The sequence below is a fragment of the Chelonia mydas genome, chromosome 5, assembly GCF_015237465.2.
Source record: "Chelonia mydas isolate rCheMyd1 chromosome 5, rCheMyd1.pri.v2, whole genome shotgun sequence".
In the NCBI taxonomy this organism is placed as follows: Eukaryota; Metazoa; Chordata; order Testudines; family Cheloniidae; genus Chelonia; species Chelonia mydas.
Window position 1 is genome coordinate 92,708,952 of NC_051245.2, and position 20,059 is coordinate 92,729,010.

A 20,059-nucleotide genomic window follows, 5' to 3' on the forward strand; every position below is an offset into this window, starting at 1 on the left:
TACACATAACATTTAAGAGTCTGGTTCTCCACTTGCCTTGTAGCCATAGTAATTAATCCTGTAGAAAGTGGATGTAAAATGCTACCAAACTGGAATTCTTCACTTAGAGCAGTGATAATAGTTTATACCTATTATTCTCAGATATATATGACTGACACTGAATGCAGTGGAGAATCGGAGCCCTAGTTTTCAAAATGTTCCTTGTTTTCCTTGAATGTTCCTTGAATCATAAAAATGCCACCCACCCACATCAACAGGTGGGGGAACTTGATGGGGCCAGCAGTGAAAGGGGACAGTCTCAGTGGCAAGGGAAGGAGACACTTGCCAAGGGAAAATAGGTAGCCCCTTCCTTGGGAGTCCCTGACACACATTCGCCAGCTGGGGGAGAGAGATGCTGATTGGCCAGCATTTCTGAGCTCCCAGGATTTAGCCCAGCATGGGGACCATGTGGAGCCCATTTGGCTCTGTTCCAACAGCCCATCCTGCTTCACCCTCTGTCCTCTTCGCAGGGAGGAGGGGGCTAGGACTCAGGGCAAGTCTACACTACAGCGCTACATCGGTCCAGCTGCACCGCACCTGGTGAAGACACGCTATGCCGACAGGAGAGCGCTCTCCAGTCGGCATAATTGTTCCACCTCAGCGAGAAGCAGAAGCTACGTCAATGGGAGATCATCTCCTGCTGACATAGTGCCCGTGGGGATGGAGCAAAATGTGCATTGCGCGGGGAGGGAGGCTTTTTCACATCTCTGTGTGGTCTAAGTTATATTGATTTAGGCTGTAGTGTTGACAAGCCCTCAGAGAGAGCTGAGTCCTGGAAGTGTAGGCTGAGGAGAGCCAGCCTATCCCACACCATTGGTTATATGGTAAGGAACCCTGTAACCCCCTCTTCCCCTCCTGGAACCAATTAAATGCCAGAATAGGAAATATGGATGATGGGCAGGTAATGCCTCTCCCTTGTGTTAAACTTTAATAAAAATTGTGGCCTGCAGTTTAATTCCATGCATGCGTCTGTCCTCATTTTTCCGTTGTGTCCACAATAGTAATTTCTAATACCATTCTACTGCTGCCTTTGCTATTGGTAGACACGTGTTTGGTGTTATAAGGAGCATGTTTCAAAAGAAGGAATTAATAATGGACTCTGGAGACGAAGCTGAATAGGTGTATTTTCAGAATTTTATAAAGAGGGAAGTATAGCAAGATTGTGTATAGCAAGATTGTGTGTCATGGATTTATAGGGTCTGTGCTAGGCCTCCAGCCTTTATACAGCCTCTTAAGAGCACCCCTTTTAGAGTGCCAGGCCCCAAAAGTTCACACTTTTTCCAGGCTCAATGGCTCTGAGACTGGGCCATCTGGCTCCAGCAATCTGTCACCATGAGCTCTTACAGCAAGTTCAACTTAGTTTAGACTCCTGTTCCGAGACTTTCACACCTTCAGAGAGCAATGCATTATATTTATTCCAGACCGTGAATTGTCATGTTTCTTCATTCTGTTAGGCATGAGGTTTCTGTTTGTTTTTTCATTCCATCAATTACCTTTCTGTAGGGAAGTTGTTTAAGAAGTTAGAGAATTACAAAGTAACTGGAAGTGAATTGCAATACAGCTTTCCCTTAGATCTTGACCCCACACCAAAGTACAGTACATATTTCACTCTTTCCTGGCTGCTACAGAGTAGCCTTTCAGGTTAGTGACCCCTTATTCAAAGAAAAAGTATTCGTGATCTCCATATATCTACTATCAAAGTATCAATGATAAATTTACAGGATTTTTTTTTACTTTGTGTGGGTTGCACGAGGCTGATAAAGAATATTTGACCTTGAAGGCTATGGATCTGTGGGTAGTGAGGGAGAGAGGTTATCTTTTCCTTAGATTGGAATAAAATGTTCAACACCTCATGATCCCTTGATTGCCTTTTGTGACTTTTCGGGTGCCACAACCCACCAGTTGAGAAACACTGTCAATCAGCAAACCCCAGTGCTAGTATGTAAGGCGTATACTAGCCCTTTAAGGACCATCCTGGGGCTCACAAACAGAACAGCTTGGGTGCAGTTATGGAGACTCCCTGCTTCACTTTGGTGACCTGCTTAAGCAGTAAGAGGAGAGTGAGCAAGTGGGGCGGGGAGAAGAGAACCTGAATAGTCTGCAAGAGGGGTAATCTCTCTCCATGGAGGGTAGCCTGACCAGAGGCTTTGGTTTGGATTTTAATCAGGGTCCTGAAATAAGGACCTTGGAACTTGTATTCCAAGTGCTCCTTCCTTAGACTTCCATTAAAGAAGACAGTCTTAATTTGATTAATTTGCTTTTGTTTCTCAAAATCTGTGCAAGAAGATTTATTGATGCTGAGTGGGGGGTGCGGAAAGAAAGGTAGGGTTCACCTGCTGTGCAACACCTGGCCACAAAAGGTTGCCTAAGATGGTCCACCTCTTTACACAGTGATATGTAAACATTTTTTCCCCCCACACAACTTGGAGATGCTTTCTAAAAGGGACAATAAAGAGATGTTCAAGTTCTGATGATGATATGTGATTATATTTAAGTACCCTGCAACTAGCGAAGGGTGGGGAACAGATCTAGAGTCTGCTCTCAAAAATATACATACAACTTTGCTTAGATACACAGACCTCCCCTGAACTAAGGGCAGAATTTCACTCCCAGTTGGATAGTTCAAATATAATTAACTCAGGACCAGATCACGGTCCCAAGATTTTGCTTGCCCTAAACAGAATGTGGGATCATCACCCTTTTTTTACATTACCTCTCTTGGGACCTTCTTGAGAGTTCTCCATGTGGTCTGGATATCCACCCAGAGGGAGGGGGGAAATGAGCAGACCTAGTTTAGTAGTGGTAGGAGGTGTGATATTCCTATCTGTACTCTGTAATTCTATGAAGATTAGTAGGAAGTGGCCTTTCCCAGAGCTCCCTCATGTTGGAGCATCATTCTTTAAGAAGGTCTTGGGCAGCCAGAGGTGGCCCTGGTAGTACAGTTTGAGTCATGCTGCCAGGTTGTTCAGGAGTCGTGTGTATAGAATCATAGAATATCAGGGTCGGAAGGGTTATCTCAGCAGATCATGTAGTCCAACCCCCTGCTCACAGCAGGACCAATCCCCAATTTTTGGCCCAGATCCGTAAATGGCCCCCTCAAGCATTGAGCTCACAATCCTGGGTTTGAGCCAATGCTCAAACCACTGAGCTATCCCTCCCCCTGGTCTTGATCTGCACATAGAAACTTTATATCAATAGGAAGTCTTTGTATTTACATAAAGCCTTAAGGGCCCATTCTGGCATAAAATATCCACAGCCTTCTGAGCTGCATAAACCTTAGAGAGCAACAGGTGTTGCTCAGCTGCAGGCTGATCAATCCCGAGGGAAGAACAGTTTATCTGGGCAACAAGTTTAAAAAATTGCAGTATTTAGGAAGGAGAGCTCCAGCACATGGCCATATTCCATAACTGCCAAATCCCAGAAATAACTGGTTTGCGATACAAAGCCATATTGCCTAATTGACCTTCTAGAGACTGAGCTGGAGTCACTCCTCATAACTCCAGGTTGTAAAGGGGATCAGACTGGGATTTTTAAGAATGTAAGCATATCTGGAAGTGAGAGGCGTTCTTGCCCCGATCACTGTAATCCTTTAGGGGTAAGGAACACACTCTTCCTAATGGCTGAGAAGTCCTTAGGGACATTATCATTGTGCAGAACTTGAGACTTTTCCAAACAAATCAGAATCAAAATCACAAGAGGGCTAATCTCTGCCTTAATTTCACTGAGGCAGGAAGGTTTAAGGGTTTCCTTTCTCCCACCCACTTTCTTTCTTCTCTTGATCACCACTGTGGTGTTGGGGCCGTCTTTGTATTATTGGTGAGTCCCTGGTGAGGGGGGTTGGGGTTCACTTTTTCTTAAAATTATATTTTAGATGGGGTATTAGATGAGGGTAGCGGGGGGGAAAGGAAATTCTGTCTGCACGTTAATTTCTGCAAAATTCTGCATTGCGCAGTGGTGCAGAATTCCCCCAGGAGTACAATTTGTCACTGTTGTATGTTACGCAATAGCAAGCAGACTATTTAACATAACAAAGCTGCTCATTTTTACTTATTAACAGTAGCAACTGGAGACCCCAAATGAGAACTTACCTGTGCTAAACTACTAGAACATATAGGATTCAGGTGTCTAACACTGTTGTTAAAATAGGTTTACATGACAGTAGTAAAAACACCTGAATCCTGTTTTACTAGCAGTTTACACCACTGCTGACAGTCGGTGGAATATGGCTCTAATTTTACTAGTGCAGACAATCCCGAGGGAACTGTAAAATTGTGTTTCATACCTCACAACATGGAAAGTAATATTTGTACAGCTAAATACAAGATAAGTATGTAAGCCAAAGAGAGAAATGTGACTAATTGTACAATTAGTACAATTAGTGACTCAGAAATGAAGAGCTGCAACCAAAGGGTCAAATAGTTTCACTTATTGTGATTTTCTATTGGAGAAAGAAAGATGGGGGGAGGGAGTCACACAATGTTGGGAGATATAAAATTTTTATTAAAGTTAATGTTTAAAATCAAATTTACACAAGTTAAGAGGGAAGGCACTTTACATCTGGGGTCAGGCTTGGGTTATGGGGGATTGCAAGTATCAGTTGCAAGGTTCATGAGGTACATACATATCACATAACCAGCATAGATCCAGATTGGGGTGTGGGAGTTTTTAAAGTGTCAGTGTATAAGTGGGCTCAGGTGCGCCACCCATGGAATGTATTAAGAGTCCAAGTCAGTATTGGTGTAGAGAATAAGTACATAGGTAGGGTGCATCCCTCAGTTCATCAGGGAAGGAAATGGGTTATTTCCCTGGTCGGTGTTCTCAGTTACTCAACCTGGTACTGCCGGTGTCCCTTCTTGTCCTTGGACGGTATCGCTGCCACCACCAAGTGAGTTTGACAAAGATTCAAGGAAAAGAACCACTTGGAGTTCCTGTTCCCCAAAATATTCCCCCAAATCCCCTTCACCCCCTTTCCTGGGGAGGCCTGAGAATAATATCCTCACCAATTGGTACAGGTGAGCACGAACCAAATCTCTGGGCTTTTAGGACACTAAAAACCAATCAGATTCTTTAAAAAAAAACAGAACTTCATTATAAAGAAAAAAAAGTAAAAGAAGCACCTCTGTAAAATCAGGATGGAAGGTAATATTACGGGGTAATCAGATTCAAAACACAGAGGATTCCCATCTAGGCAAAACTTTAAAGTTACAAAAAACAGGGATAAACCTCCCTAATACTATGCGTTTTTATACAAGTGTCATTTTTAAATGAGAGAATAACAAATGTGAAACCTGACCTATCAGACCTACTTTGCTACAAAACTTTCTCTCCACCTCACTCCCAACAATTGCACAAGATTACAAAGTACATCACTCCGTTTGGGTGTCAAATCTCTTCCCACACCAGACTGGGGTTAGCTGACTTCATTAATGTACTATCAATTCTTAACACTAGAAATGTGGAATCATTCTCCTAAGATTAGTGAAAGTTTTAGACTTCTGAAATAAACGAATCCCTCATCCACTTGAGCTTTCTTCTTCTAGTTAATGGTGTGTCCCTCAGTGAGTCAGCCTGCCATGTAGTTTAAAGACCAGCAACCCCCTGTAAATTGGCAGAATGACAGCATGCATCTCCGATTGTCTCAGCTTCAACAAACAGGTCTGCACTCATTCCAGTGAGATCCCAGGAACTGATTAACCTCTAGGTTATGAATCAAGGCTGCAGATGCCAGACGAGGGAAGTGTGCGCAGAAAGAGGCTGCTAAGCGAAACAAGTTTTGTTCCCGGGAGGCGAGCCCCTAGAGCTCAGCAGCTCGCGCCCGGTTTGCTATCCCTGCCCGGCAGCAGCGCCTCCTCTACCTCGCTGCTGGGGAGCTGGAGACAGCAGCCGCTCACCTGTCGGAGCAGGGATATTTCAATTAGGGAGGAAGACTGGGCGCCCGGGGCTGTTCGCCTGCAGATGAGCAGCCGGGGCCGTGTTACGTACGGACAGACTTCTCCCACGGGAAAGGGGTTTCCAGAGGGGCTGAAGGAGTTTAAGGCACTGCCTCCCCTCCCCCGCTCCTGACTCCAGCCTTTTTAAAATTATTAATTGATTATTATTAAATACCAGGCGCCATTTGCTCCAGCGCCCTGCCGGAGTCCCGCCGCCAGTCGGACTGAGCTCGCAAGACGCCCCGCCTCCCCCACGTCTCCAGCAGCAGCAGGCGCAGCCGAGAGCAGTCCCGGCTGCTCCTCCCTCGCCGCCTGGCTCCCTCTCCGGACAAGGAGCCGCAGCCTGGAGGTTTCATTTGTCCCACTGCCTCCAGCTGGCGGCGGCGGCGGGGGGGGGGAATTTCCTCCTCCTTCTTCTTCTTCCTCCTCCTCCCCCCCCCATTGCCGCCGGTCTCTCGTGACACTCCAAGACGCATTTGCAAATATTAACCCACGAGAGGAGGGACAACGACATATAAAAGCACCTGCCCGTGAGCCTAGTGCCTGGGGGAAGAGGCGAGCCCAACCCACCGAGCGCGGCTCACATCCCCGTTCGCTTTGCCGCCTCCCTGCGTGGGACTCGTCTGCTCCGGAGCCCTGCGGACGCGCTGCCCTTGCCGGCCAGCCGGCGGCTGGTGCCGCGGGGATCCGGGGCTGGCGAGAGGCTCAAGCCCGCCCGTGCTCGCAGAGGACCAGGTGCGGGCGGGTGTCGTTTTCCCTGGCGCGCAGAGCCGGGAGGGGAGCGCTCCTCGCCCGCACCCTGCCGCGCTGACCATGGCCGGATGTTGCTTATCCGCCGAGGAGAAAGAGTCGCAGCGGATCAGCGCGGAGATTGAGCGGCAGCTGCGCCGGGATAAGCGGGACGCGCGCAGGGAGCTCAAGCTGCTGCTGCTGGGTGAGTGAGTGAGTGTGTGGCTGCCTCCTCTCCTCTCCCCTCGACAGCCTCGCTCGGTTACTCCGCACCAGGCCTCCGGGACCGTGCCGGGATGGGGAAGCTGAGGGCCCCGTTGGTGCGTGGCTCTCTAGTCATCTCCCTCCTCTGCTGATGCCCTCGCATGGTTGCATAATAATACCCGTCCAGAGCCCTTCTTTTTGGGGGAGAGAGGAGCTCCCTGGGCTGAGGGGGAGGCGGGAGCTGGCTCCTGCTAATAACAAAACTTGTCAGCGTTTCCCGAAATTCTATTTTTCAGTGACATTTTTAGTCAAAATGTCAAACTTTGACCAGTTATTTTTGATTTGGTGTTTGTGTCTGTGTGTCAGCCGTTCCTAACACTTTGTCTGGAGCAGCGCCCTTCTTTGCCAGTGACATTCTCCCTTTGGGTGTTTTTGAGGGTTTCCTTTGGTCTGGTAACCTGGCAGTGGACCGCACGGTAAGCAAGGCAGCTTCTGGCTGCATCTACAGCAGCAAAACTGAGACCCGTCCCTGTCCACCAGTACAGCCCTGCTGTTGGTAGGAAGGACACTGGGTGGGAGTGCTGGTGTGGAAGAAGCACTGGTATTTTAGTTACTATCCGATGAAGTGAGCTGTAGCTCACGAAAGCTTATGCTCAAATAAATTGGTTAGTCTCTAAGGTGCCACAAGTACTCCTTTTCTAGTTACCACCCTGTTTGCTACTCAGAGGAGCTCTAGATAAAATGACCGGAGCTGCTTGCACTTTTTCTGTACTTGTGCAGCCACTGGAGAAATGGCCTTGGTCACAGCAACGCCTGTGGAGTTGTAGGGAAAAATACTAGTGCAGGCTAAGCCTAACCTATAGCTTCCCCCTTGTGGCGCTTCTGCAGAGGTGGATAACAGGACTGAGTTTCCTTGTGCCCACAGGGCCACGGGTGTCCCTTTTGTGAAACAGAAGTTGGGGAAAAAAATCAGGAAAGGCCTTGACTACCCTAGTAACACTATTGTACAATGTAGTGTTGGGACAATTACGCTCCAACTCTTTTTTTTAAGATGTGCGTCTACAGGAAATAGAATCCTGCAACACAGTATGGAACTCAACCCTGGCAGATAAATGACCCATTGCTTCTCACGTACACTTGAGATTTCAGTCATTCTTGCACTTCGCACACACTTGAATATTATCATGTCAATAAACTATCTGTGAAGAGCAGGGAGCGAGTGGTTGCCTAGTCCAATCTGTATGTAAACGTTGTCCTGGAGAGATGCCTGGAGCAGCTTTACTGTTAAAATCATGTTTACTACAGTCATGCCTAAGGCCAAACAAGAATGGGGCTATGTTGTGCAGGGCACTGCACAGAGAAGTAGATGGTCTTCTTTCTCCAAAAAACTTACAATCTAAACAGACAAGATGGACAGCGGGTGGGGAAGAGGTAGAACACACAAGCACAGTGAACAATGTGATGCTGACAAACATGTTAGTTCCATGGGTTTTTCTGGGGGGAGGACAGTTAGTTAGGGGAGGATCAGCTCAATAGAAAGAAAGGGAAAAGGAAGAAGGGGAAGGAGGACAGGGTGGGGAGAAGAGGGTAAGAGGGGAGATGTGGAGTGAAGCTGAAAAGATTTCTCCAGCCTTGCCTTCCCTCTCCCTCACAAACAGCCAGTCATCAGGGAGTCACAAAGTCCAGTCAAAACTGTAGGAAGTTTTGAGGTCCCGGCTTTTGTCAGCTTCTGCTCATAGTGGTTGGAGTCTCTGGCTGGGTCTTCTCTGCAGTTTTCCTTCAAGGACACATGGCTCTGTGTGGGGGTGAAGAGTTCTCCCTGACACAATTCTGGGCCCATTTCGGTCTGTCTACATTGAGCTTTTTTCTTAAAATTTGTCATGGCTGCATGAGGAGTGGTGCAGCTCTACTGGTGGTAGTGTTGGTGGGACTTCTAGTAGAGACAAGGTGCTGACAGCTACAAGCCTTTTTACCAACTTGTTTAGATTTGCTCTGACCAGGGACAAATGAAACACTGGCATTTTGTCTTCATTCGAGCTCCCACTGCCCTGGCGGTAATGTATCAGGGGTCACACAGCTGGTAGTATAACAGTGGGAAGCTTTTAAGAACAGTAAGGGTGATTAATCATTAAAACAAACTACCAAGAGAAATGGTGGATTCTCCATTTTTTGAAGACTTCAAATAAACACTGGATGCCTTTCTGGACAATAGGCTTTAGCAAAACAAGTTTATTAGATTGAATGCAGGGGTAAGTGGGTGAAATGTAATGGCCTGTGATATATAGGAGGTCTGACTGATCTAAAGATCTCTTCTGGTGTTCAGCTCTATGGATCTATGAAAAATAAAGCTCACCATAGACACAGTCTGAGTTTAGTGCGATGAGATAGGACAGAGTAAAGTTAGTACTTCTTCCAGAACCTGACCTCTGTTTCTACAGCCTCTGCCTCCACTGCCACTAAATGAGGGAAATTTAAACAGAGCAAACTCTTTCATCTGATATAAAATTTATAAAAAATGCGTGAGTCTGCCTTTTCAGTGAGTGAGGCTTGGCAGGTTTTCCACTACCTCTGCTTCCTCCTGGGGAGATGTTACCTGTCCTTTCTTTACACAAAGATATCCTTGATCTCTCATGTAAAAATTTATTGCTTGGGGCAGCCAAAAGTTTAGTTTGTGTCTGTATTATAGGTACTCAGACAAGGAAAGGAAAAAATATCCTCCATAGCATGCGTGTGTGTGTGAGAGAGAGATTAAAAAACACAGATTTTAATAAAAGCCCATATCTATGTTCCAAACAATATCTCCGATAAAGATGATTATGGAATAGTCTAAACATCGAATTTACTTTGTGTTGTTTGCTTATATTTTCTTAGCTAAGGCAAATTGACAAACTTCACTGTTGTTCCTAGTCTAGTCCAGTTTCATGTTTTTATCCACTTTCATGATATTGCCATGTTTCAAATGGAAATGCTGCACAGGCATATTTGGTTGTTTGTTTAAATGTAAAAGAAAATGAAATATATTGACTACGTTAGGGCAAAACTTAATTTTTAGAGAACACCAGACATAGTAGTTGCAGTTTCCTGGTATCTTATGGAATATATCTGATGGTAGAATCTCTTCAGCCTAGAAGACAAAGGCATAACAAGATCCAATGGATGGAGGTTGAAGCTAGAGAAATTTAGACTGTAAATAAGATGCAAATTTCAATGGCAGGTAATTTTGTCATTGTAACAACTTATTTAGAAACCTGGTGTTTCATTGCTTAGTGTTCAGATCAAGAGTTTTTAAATATTTCTCTAAAATATATGCTTTAGCTCAGCCTGATGCTACAGGCTTGAAGCAGGAGTCACTGAGTGAAATTCTATGGGCCTGAGTTATGCAGGAAGTCGGACTAATTTATCATAATGGTGCTTTCTGGCCTTAAAATCCACAAATCTATTAAACTATTCAGGTTTTCAATTTAGTTGACTTTGTCAACTAGAAATTTAATTTTTAAAAATGAATTCGGTTTTGGACAACTACACCTGTCCCCAAGTTACCCCACTGTTTTAAGATCAAATTTTTCCACTTTTCTCATCTGTTGCTGTGAAAGACCCTTTACAAAAACAAAACAGAGTATACAGGGAAAATAGTGTCAAAATACAAAGGGTGTGATTTTTAAAAGTGCTCACCATTGGCTTGACTTCAGTGGGAATAGAGAAGGTTTTGAGCAGACTAACATCAAGTGCTTTTGAAAATCCCATGTAATGTAAAACTGAAAAAATGGAAATGTTATTGTAGCCTTGTTTATTGTAATCTTAGACTTACATGTAACAATAAGGTAAACATTTTCAGACAAATACAAGAGATGCAATTTTTAGTTGACTGTAATAGTCAAGATATGTCTCTATTTTCAGAAGAACATAAGCACTGTATACACATTTTTACTATGTAGGCCCAGTCAAGCTGTCCTGCAGTGGCTCAGCAGCATGAGTACCAACCTGAGACGCAGGGCACAATCCCCAAATTAGCTGTGAATTCTATACCTAAATTTCACCAACCAAGTAGCAAGTGTAAACTCCTTGTGCACGATAACAGCCTTAATGCAGAATCAGAGACAGTCCCTTTGGGTACTCCAAATTCTGTCTCGCCACTCAGGTAAGCCTACATTTATGGTAGGTGGTCCCTTACATCAAGAATCACAGCAATATTCAAGTTACTCGCAGTCCCTAAGGACCAGTGATTTACCCCAGGTCAATTGCACCTTAGATCGCACACCAAAAATAATGCTGTAGCCATCCTCTAATAAACTATATACAGATGTATTAAAAAGGAAATGAGTTATTTACAAGGTTAAAGCAGGTAAACATACATACACAAATGAGTTACAATCCTAAGTTTCAAAAAGCAATAGTAGCATCTATAATAAGCAAGCTCTGTATATCCTTTAGGGCTAACCCAGGGGTTGTCTTGCTTATGCCTAGAAAACCTTGCCCCCCAGAGTCCAAGCAGTTACAGTTCTTTCTTGTTAGGGGTTTTCATTCCCTTCCCCCCATGTGCTCTGAGCTGCAAACTCAGCTGATGGGAGGAATCCACTTCCATGATTCATATTCTTTGGTGGGGAGAGGGAAGCAGAACAACAAAGTATTTTGTCCTCTTCAATGTTCCACAATAGTCTGTCTGGTGTCCATGTGCCTTCCTTGTTGGGCAGGACATAACACCTTATCTTGGAGACCAGTATTTTACATTAGTTAATATCTGTCTCCTGTCTTGTGATTTATAATATAACAGAGCTTGCAATACAAATGCTTACATTTCATCTTACAGTATGGGATACAGATGCTATAAGTGAGATTAACGTATGCAACAACCCACAAGCATTCAATAAAGTCTAAACACTGAACACATTCTTGTAATTCTAATACCTATTTTAACCTTACTAACACAAGAGAGTCAGATTGATTCCAGCTATGTATTTGTCAAGTGTTCAGTTGAGTCATGGGGACCTTGGCATGAGCTGGCACCTGGTCTGCTAGCATCACAGGCCCTGACACTGCAAACTTACATGCATGCTTGACTTTAAACACGTGATTTGTCCCACAGAGTTCAGTATAAAAACATACATACATTTTGTTACGAAAAGCTACAATCACAGCTGAGTCTGTCTTGCATATAATTTAAGCCAGTGGTCCTCAAACTTTTGTACTAGTGACCCCTTTCACGCAGCAAGCCTCTGAGTCCTATAAATGAAAAACACTTCTTAAATATTTAACACTATTATAAATGCTGGAGGTGAAGTGGGATTTGGGGTGGAGGCTGACCCCTGGAAGCGATTGGATTTGTATAGGGGAGGTATATGTATTGATAACCATATGACTTTAAATCATGGCCTGTGTTGTTAACCATGTAGAATATCTGTGTGCTCATGATCTGTTTTGTCATGGTCCTATTTTAAATTTGTGAAATAAGAAGGGATAGTTTATTTTCAGGTTAAAGCAACCATAAATTCTAAAATATTGGAGCTTCTTGCTTAAGAATTTACTGCACTGTAAAAGTTTAAAAAGAACAAAAAAATCATTCTACCCTGTTTCTCTTGTTATATTAGCTAAGGACCAGATTTTTAACTGAGCTCAATATCAATAGCTCCCATTTAGGCACCTAAGTGGCCAGATTTTCAAAATCATAGGATCATATGACTGGAAGGGACCTCGAGAGGTCATCTAGTCCAGTCCCCTACACTCGTGGCAGGACTAAGTATTATCTAGACCATCCCTGATAGGTGGTTTTTTTTTTTTTTTAAGATGCCCTTAAAAATCTCCAATGATGGAGATTCCACAACCTCCCTGTGCAATTTATTCCAGTGCTTAATGTCCAACCTAAACCTCCTTTGCTGCAATTTGAGCCCATTGCTTCTTGTCCTGTCCTAGGCTGACCATATAGCAAGTGTGAAAAATCAGGACGGGGGTGGGAGGGTAATAGGAGCCTATATAAGAAAAAGCCCAAAATATCGGGACTGTCCCTATAAAATCGGAACATCTGGTCACCCTATCCTCTCCTCAGAGGTTAAAGAGAACAATTTTTCTCCTTCCTCCTTGTAACAACTGTGACAGGGTCGGGCCGGATGGCTACAGGAGAGTGTTTAGAAGGTGGATATATTAGTCCCAGATTAAGCAGGTCCATTTTCCTTGGGTAAGGTAATAGGGGCAGTTCCAGAACACGAAGAAACTTGCTGAAACAAATTGAGGCAGGCAGGCTAATTAGGACACTTGGAGCCAATTACGAAGCTGCCAGAATCAATTAGGGCAGGCTGGCTAATCAGGGCATTTGAGTTTAAAAAGGAGCTCACTTCAGTTTGTGGTGTGCATGCGAGGAGCTGGGAGCAAGAGGTACTAGGAGCTGAGAGTGAGAAGGCGTACTGCTGGAGAACTGAGGAGTACAAGCATTATCAGACACCAGGAGGAAGATCCTGTGGTGAGGATAAAGAAGGTGTTGGGAGGAGGCCATGGGGGAGTAGCCCAGGGATTTGTAGCTGTCGCACAGCTGTTCTAGGAGGCACTCTAGACAGCTGCAGTCCACAGGGCCCTGGGCTGGAACCCAGAGTAGAGGGCAGGCCTGGGGTCCCCCCAAACCTCCCAACTCCTGATCAGACACAGGAGGAGTTGACCTGGACTGTGGGTTTCACCAGAGGGGAAGGTCTCTGGTCTGTTCCCCAACCCACATGGTGGATCAGCAGAAACTGTGGGGATTGTTCTTCTTCCTGTTTCCCATGCTGGCCAGTGATGAGGATAGCTGAATGAATGGCAGGTTTGAGCCACTAGCAAAAGTGGCCAAACTGAGGGGTGCTGTAAATCTCTGAGACAAGCAAAATCCGCCAGTAAGCGCAGGACCCACCAAGGCAGAGGAGGAACTTTGTCACACAACCTTTTACGTACCGGAAAACTGTTATGTCCTCACTTAGTGTTCTCTTCTCCAGACTAAACAAACCCATTTTTTTTCAATCTTCCCTCATAGGTCATGTTTTCTAGACTTTTAATCATTTTTGTTGCTCTTCTCTGGACTTTCTCCAATTTGTCCACATCTTTCCTGAAATGTGGTGCCCAGAACTGGACAGAATAATTCAGTTGAGGCCTAATCAGCATGGAGTAGAGCAGAAGAATTACTTCTCGTGTCTCGTTTACAACGCTCTTGCTAATACATCCCAGAATGATGTTTACTTTTTTTGCAGCAGAGTTACACTGTTGACTCATACTTAGTTGTGATCCACTATGACCCAGATCCCTTTCTGCAATACTCCTTCCTAGGCAGTCATTTCCCATTTTGTATATGTGCAACTGATTGTTCCTTCCTAAGTGGAGTACTTTGTATTTGTCCTTATTGAATTTCATCCTATTTACTTTAGACCATTTCTTCAGTTTCTCCAGATCATTTTGAATGTTAATCCTATTCTCCAAGGCACTCGCCACCCCTCCCAGCTTGGTATCGTCCGCATACTTTATAAGTGTGATCTCTATGCCATTATCTAAATCATTGATTAAGATATTGAACAGAACCAGACCCAGAACTGATCCCTGCGGGACCCTACTCAGTATGCCCTTCCAGCTTGGCTGTGAACCACTGATAACTACTCTCTGGGAACAGTTTTTCAACCAGTTATGCACCCACCTTTATAGTAGCTCCATCTAGGTTCTATTTTCCTAGTTAGTTTATGAGAAGTCATGAGAGACAGTATCATAAGCCTTATTAAAGTTAAGATACACCACATCTATCGCTTCCCCGCCCCATCCATAAGGCTTGTTACCCTATGAAAGAAAGCTATTAGGTTGGTTTGACATGATGTGTTATTGACTAATCCATGCTGACCTTTACTTACCACCTTATTATCTTCTAGGGTTAGCAAATTGATGGCTTAATTATTTGCTCCATTATCTCTCCAGGTACTGAAATTAAGCTGACTGGTCTATAATTTCCTGGTTATCCTTTATTTCACTTTTTATGGATGGACACTATATTTAGCTTTTTCCAGTTCTCTGGAATCTCTCCCGTCTTCCATGACTTCTTGAAGATAATCGCTAATGGCTCAGATATCTCCTCATTCAGCTCGTTGAGTATTCTAGGATGTATTTCATCAGGCCCTGGTGACTTGAAGACATCTAACTTATCTAAGTAATTTTTAACTTCTTGTTTCTCAATTTTAGCCTCCGATCCTACCTCATTTTCACTGGCATTTACTATGTTAGACATCCAATTACTACTAGCCTTTTTGGTAAAAACCGAAATAAAGAAGTCACTTAGCTCTTCTGCCATTTCCACATTTTCAGGTATTGTTTTTCTCCCCTCATTGAGTAATGGGCCAATCCTGTCCTTGGCCTTCCTCTTGCTTCTAATGTATTTAGAGAATCTTTTCTTGTTACCCTTTATGTCTCTAGCTAGTTTGATCTCGTTTTGTGCCTTGGCCTTTCTAATCTTGTCCCTACAGACTTGTGTGTGTGTTTGTTTTTTTTTATATTTGTCCTTTATAGGTTGAATGTAAACAAATAACACAAGTTTGAATATATGAAATAGATCAAATTGTTCTCAGCAGAAGCTGCTGGGTGCTGAGCTCTGTTCAAAATCTGGTCCCCATTATCGATGCTAACCACTCTTGAAAATATGATATGTTTTCCTGTTAATCTAGAAGAGGACAAAGTATAAAGATAACACACCTTTTTCTTGTTTTGACTACCACTATGAGAGGAATATCAACATAAAGGTTCTGGTCTCATGGAGAAAATAGTATTCCTTATGAAAATGCCTTGAAATGACCAAGAACCAAGTAGTAGCCAATAGGGGATGTGAGTACAGGTTTAATGTGGTAATGTTGACCCTCCTCCCCTAGAATACAGGGAACTGACTTTTCTATAGGCTTACCAAGGGCCATCTCAAGTAAATTGCATTATAATAATCCAGGAGGAGACAAAGGCATGAATAGCTCTGGTGAGCTTCCTGGTGATCCACAGATAGCAGGTGCTGTGTCTTACTGTGTGTTTGTATAATACCTAGCACACTAGGACCCTGATCCACAATACATACAAAAGTAATGATCGAAAATCCAATATGAGTTAAAGCTACTGTCAGTATATCTTGAAGCAGCAATGGGTCCAACCCAATCCCAAGGCCGCAAGCCATATTGTAAAACGGGTGACACAACCGTCCCTTATAAAGTTGCAGTCCTAACCCTCCATTGCTCTAGGAATCTGGACTCAGCAGCTTCAGTTGTCCAAGTTGTATCTTTGCCAATTTGCACTTATCTAGGTGTGTAGTACTCAGTACTACAAATATCAAAGAAGAGTGTGTAAATGAATACTGCAGCAATCCCCATAGAAAGAGTAGAGTTCCTCTCCTTTATTGATTTGTATGACTTACAGTAGGAACATCCAACATTTAAAACAAATAAGGTAGTGCGGTCAGTTTGTTCATATTTCCACAGCAGCTGTAACTAGGAGTTGTGTTTATCAGAAACTGTTATCCTGTCTTGAGATTTTTATCGTGTATAATTTTTACTACTGTCATCAGATCTGTCTGTCACTAATACTGTAGGGAAAGATTAAAGGTTAGGAAGATGAGGGACCCTTTTCTAATGAAAATAATGACGTTGGGTCTAAAGGCTTTTTCAGGTATGTACTGTTTTTATAAAACGTGACCAAATTAGTCATCGTATAATAACCCAAATGAAATGTCTGTATCTTGATTTATAAAATGAGTAAATCAATAGGCACAGTGAAAGAGTCACCCCACACCAGTCATGAAAATAGTATAGCTACACTATGGAGGATGGTGGTCCATTGATTAGAGTAGTAGCCTAGTTTTTTTTTTTGGGGGGGGGAGACCTGGGTTCCATTCCAGGCTCGGTGACAGCCTTGCATTGTGACGTTGGACACGTCACTAAGGTCCAGCTCCATATAGGGACCACCCCTGCATTCTACAAACCCACACTTAGCTGGTGACTAAATTTCCATTGTAAAAATCTCCTATCGCCTATGTTTCCACCTCCTAACATGTGCACGGCTGCCTTATTCTAGTTGTGTGAACTTCTGTCTCCCACCTAAAACCTAGTATGATCCACAAACTGGGGGATGATGGGTGTTTCCTTGCCTGTTTTATCTGTGGGGCCAAATTAGTGGGTATTCTAAGAGCATGCCTAACTCCACAAAAATGGCCAGTGGGGTAGGGAGTGAGAGACCCTCCTTTATGATTTTTAGCACAGTAGTTAGGGCATTCACCTGAGATGTGGGAGACCCCTGTTCAATATCCCCCTGATGAGAAGATAAGATTTGAATAGGGGTATCCCACCTCTCAGGTGACCACTGAACTGCAGAATGAGTCTCTTTCTCTTGCCCAATTATTATTTACTTAATCAATTATTTAATTAAAGTGGAACAACTCCACTAGGAGAGATTGAGCGAGACCCACATCAGAATATCCCAAATTCCAAGGGCACTTTCAATCCCTCCCACCTGGCCCTTGGACATGGAGTTAAGCAGACACCCCACTCATTTTTGGAAGAAACAACTTAGGAGCCTAAATCATCTGACCCCGAGAGGGGTTCTTAGCAGTGGATTGCAAGCAGAGATAAGCACCTCCCTGCAGCCCGGACTTAGGTATCAAACTCTGTGAGAGGGCTAGGGCTTAGGGCATGCCCTCTAGTTGGCATCTCCCATTGCCCTGTTTAGGTGACTCCCCGCCTTGCATGTCGGCTTTTCTGGATCCTATTCTTAAGTGCCTATCTCTCCCTATTCATTGTATAGGGAGCCAAAGAATTTAACTCAGGCTTTGTGGATCTCATTGTTGGTCCAGTTATTTTCTAGATACCTAAAAGTTAGGCATTGCAACACTGAGCCCTTTGCAAATCCAGGCCTTAGTTATCCTGTGCTTCAGTAATAGTACTTTCTTGCCTTACAGCGCTGTTGTGAGGATAAACACATTGAAGACTGTAAGATGCTAAGATGCTACAACGATAGAGCCATATAAGTATTTTATATACACAATATTTGAGTGCTTAAACAACATTTGTGGGAACGTTAAAAGATTTTATATAGAATCATAGGACTGGAAGGGACCTTGAGAGGTCATCTAGTCCAGTCCCCTGCACCCATGGCAGGACTAAGTATTATCTAGACCAGGGGTGGGCAAACTGCGGGCCGGATCTGGCCTTCCAGCCGTTTTAAGCCAGCCCTTGAGCTCCCGCTGAGGAGCAGGGTCTGGGGCCTGGCCCCCCTCCAGTGCTCTAGCCGGGGAGCAGAGTTGGGGGCTGCTCCTGGAAGCAGTGGCATGGCCCCCCTCCGGTTCATCCGTGCTCCAATGGCCCCGCTCCAATGGTCCCCTCTGGCACTCCAGTGGGAGCTGCAGGGGCATTGCGTGCGGACGGGGCAGCATGCAGAGCCACCTGGCTGTGCCTCTGAGGGACATGCTGCTTCTTCCGAGAGCCGTTTGAGGTAAGCGCCGCCCTGAGCCTGCACCCCTGAGACTCTCCCTGCACTGCAACCTCCCCCCCCCCCCCGCCCCAGCCCTGATCCCCCTCCTGCCCTCCAACCCCTTGATCCCAGCCTGGAGCACCCTCCTACACCACAAACCCCTCATCCCCAGAGCCCTTCCCCTCCCACCCCCGGCATGCCACTCCCCTCCCCGAGCCCGGAACCCCCTCCCATACCCTGAACTCCTTATTTCTGACCCCACCCTGGAGCCAACACCCCCAACCAGAGCCTCACTGCCACTCGCACCTGAACCCCAATTTTGTGAGCGTGCATGGCCCACCATACAATTTCTCTTCCCAGATGTAGCCCTAAGACCAAAATGTTTGCCCACCCCTGATCTAGACCAGCCCTGACAGGTGTTTGTCTAACCTGCTCTTAAATTTCTCCAATGATTGAGATTCCACCACCTCCATAGGCAATTCATTCCAGTGCTTAACCACCCTGACAGGAAGGTTTTTCCTAATGTCCAACCTAAACCTCCTTTGCTGCAATTTAAGCCCATTGCTTCTTGTCCTATCCTCAGAGGCTAAGAATAATAATTCTTCTCCCTCCTCTTTGTAACAACCTTTTTATGCACTTGAAATACAAATACACACACGCACAGAGGTAATACATATTAATAATAATTATTGAGGGATAATTGCTGGTTTAGAGAATTGCTAATGCAATACACAGCCATTAACCGACTGATCAGTAGATACTTGAATAACGACCAAAACTTTTCTTCAATAGTTTGGCAGTCCCAATCCAGTTTCTCAGGGATAAGTGTCTATATTGCAAAACAGTCCATCACTCCAACTGGCACTAATTTGTACCTTTGTTAGTCTCAGCAGAGAGGCCAAGGTGTGTACAGGCATGGAGACTGATCTCCCTGGAGTCGACTATGGCCTTAATCCGGCAATTTGCTCCTTGTGGGAATATTCCTCATACAGAGGAACAGACGCCCATAGAAGTCAGTGAGGCTCTTCATGGGTCCACCCATATGGATCAGATTGCAGGTTCACGTCCTATGTGGATAAGGAGGAGAGGGATGGGGCATTAGAAACAGATAAAAAAACCAGTAAGGGGAGAGATCAGAATGAGAGAAACAGGAAGGTCAGAGATGTTGAAAACGGTGGTAAAAGATGAAGGAGAAGATGGTACCGTAAAGTAAAAAAGAAATAATATTCTTTCTTTTTGTCTTTAAGTGAACAGGGGAGGGAAAGAAAAAAAAAAAAAGGAAAGAAAATATGATTTTTTTTAAAAAGAGGAAATAGGACTGAATGAATAGGAGAATTACAACATGCAAACAAGGGAATAAAGGTACACACACGGAGGTGCCCAAAACTGTTTTTATCTTAACAAACTTTATTTTACTGTGTTCCTACATTTGACAGTGTTTCCCAAGCAGACATACTACAGAACCAGGAGTTATAGGAAAGTGGGGTTGTAAATGTTGTTGCTTTAGGACTGGAGTTTTATTTCTTCGTACTATTACTGTTGGGCATGTATCCAACAACTTTAAATTGGCTGTAACAGCAGGTAACTTTTTGTACATGTTAAAGATGATGAAAGGACAGTTTTAAAAATACCCCCCACCCCAAAGGGTGATAAATGGATAAAATTGAAAGGAATAATTTGTGCCTGTTTGGCAATAGCCAGCCTGGAGGTAAATAGCCTGTTTCACT

General features: G+C 44.3%; 1 protein-coding gene across 1 annotated transcript in view; it reads left to right on the forward strand.

Annotated features, from left to right (window-relative positions):
* Window positions 1-4,526: 4,526 nt before the first annotated feature.
* GNA14 (G protein subunit alpha 14) overlaps window positions 4,527-20,059 on the forward strand; it is a 66,426-nt gene continuing 50,893 nt past the window's right edge. Inside the window, exon 1 of the mRNA XM_037901812.2 lies at window positions 4,527-6,903. Within this exon, the coding sequence (XP_037757740.1) occupies window positions 6,783-6,903 (121 nt within the window). The 5' untranslated portion in view covers window positions 4,527-6,782. The remainder of the gene's footprint in view (window positions 6,904-20,059) is intronic.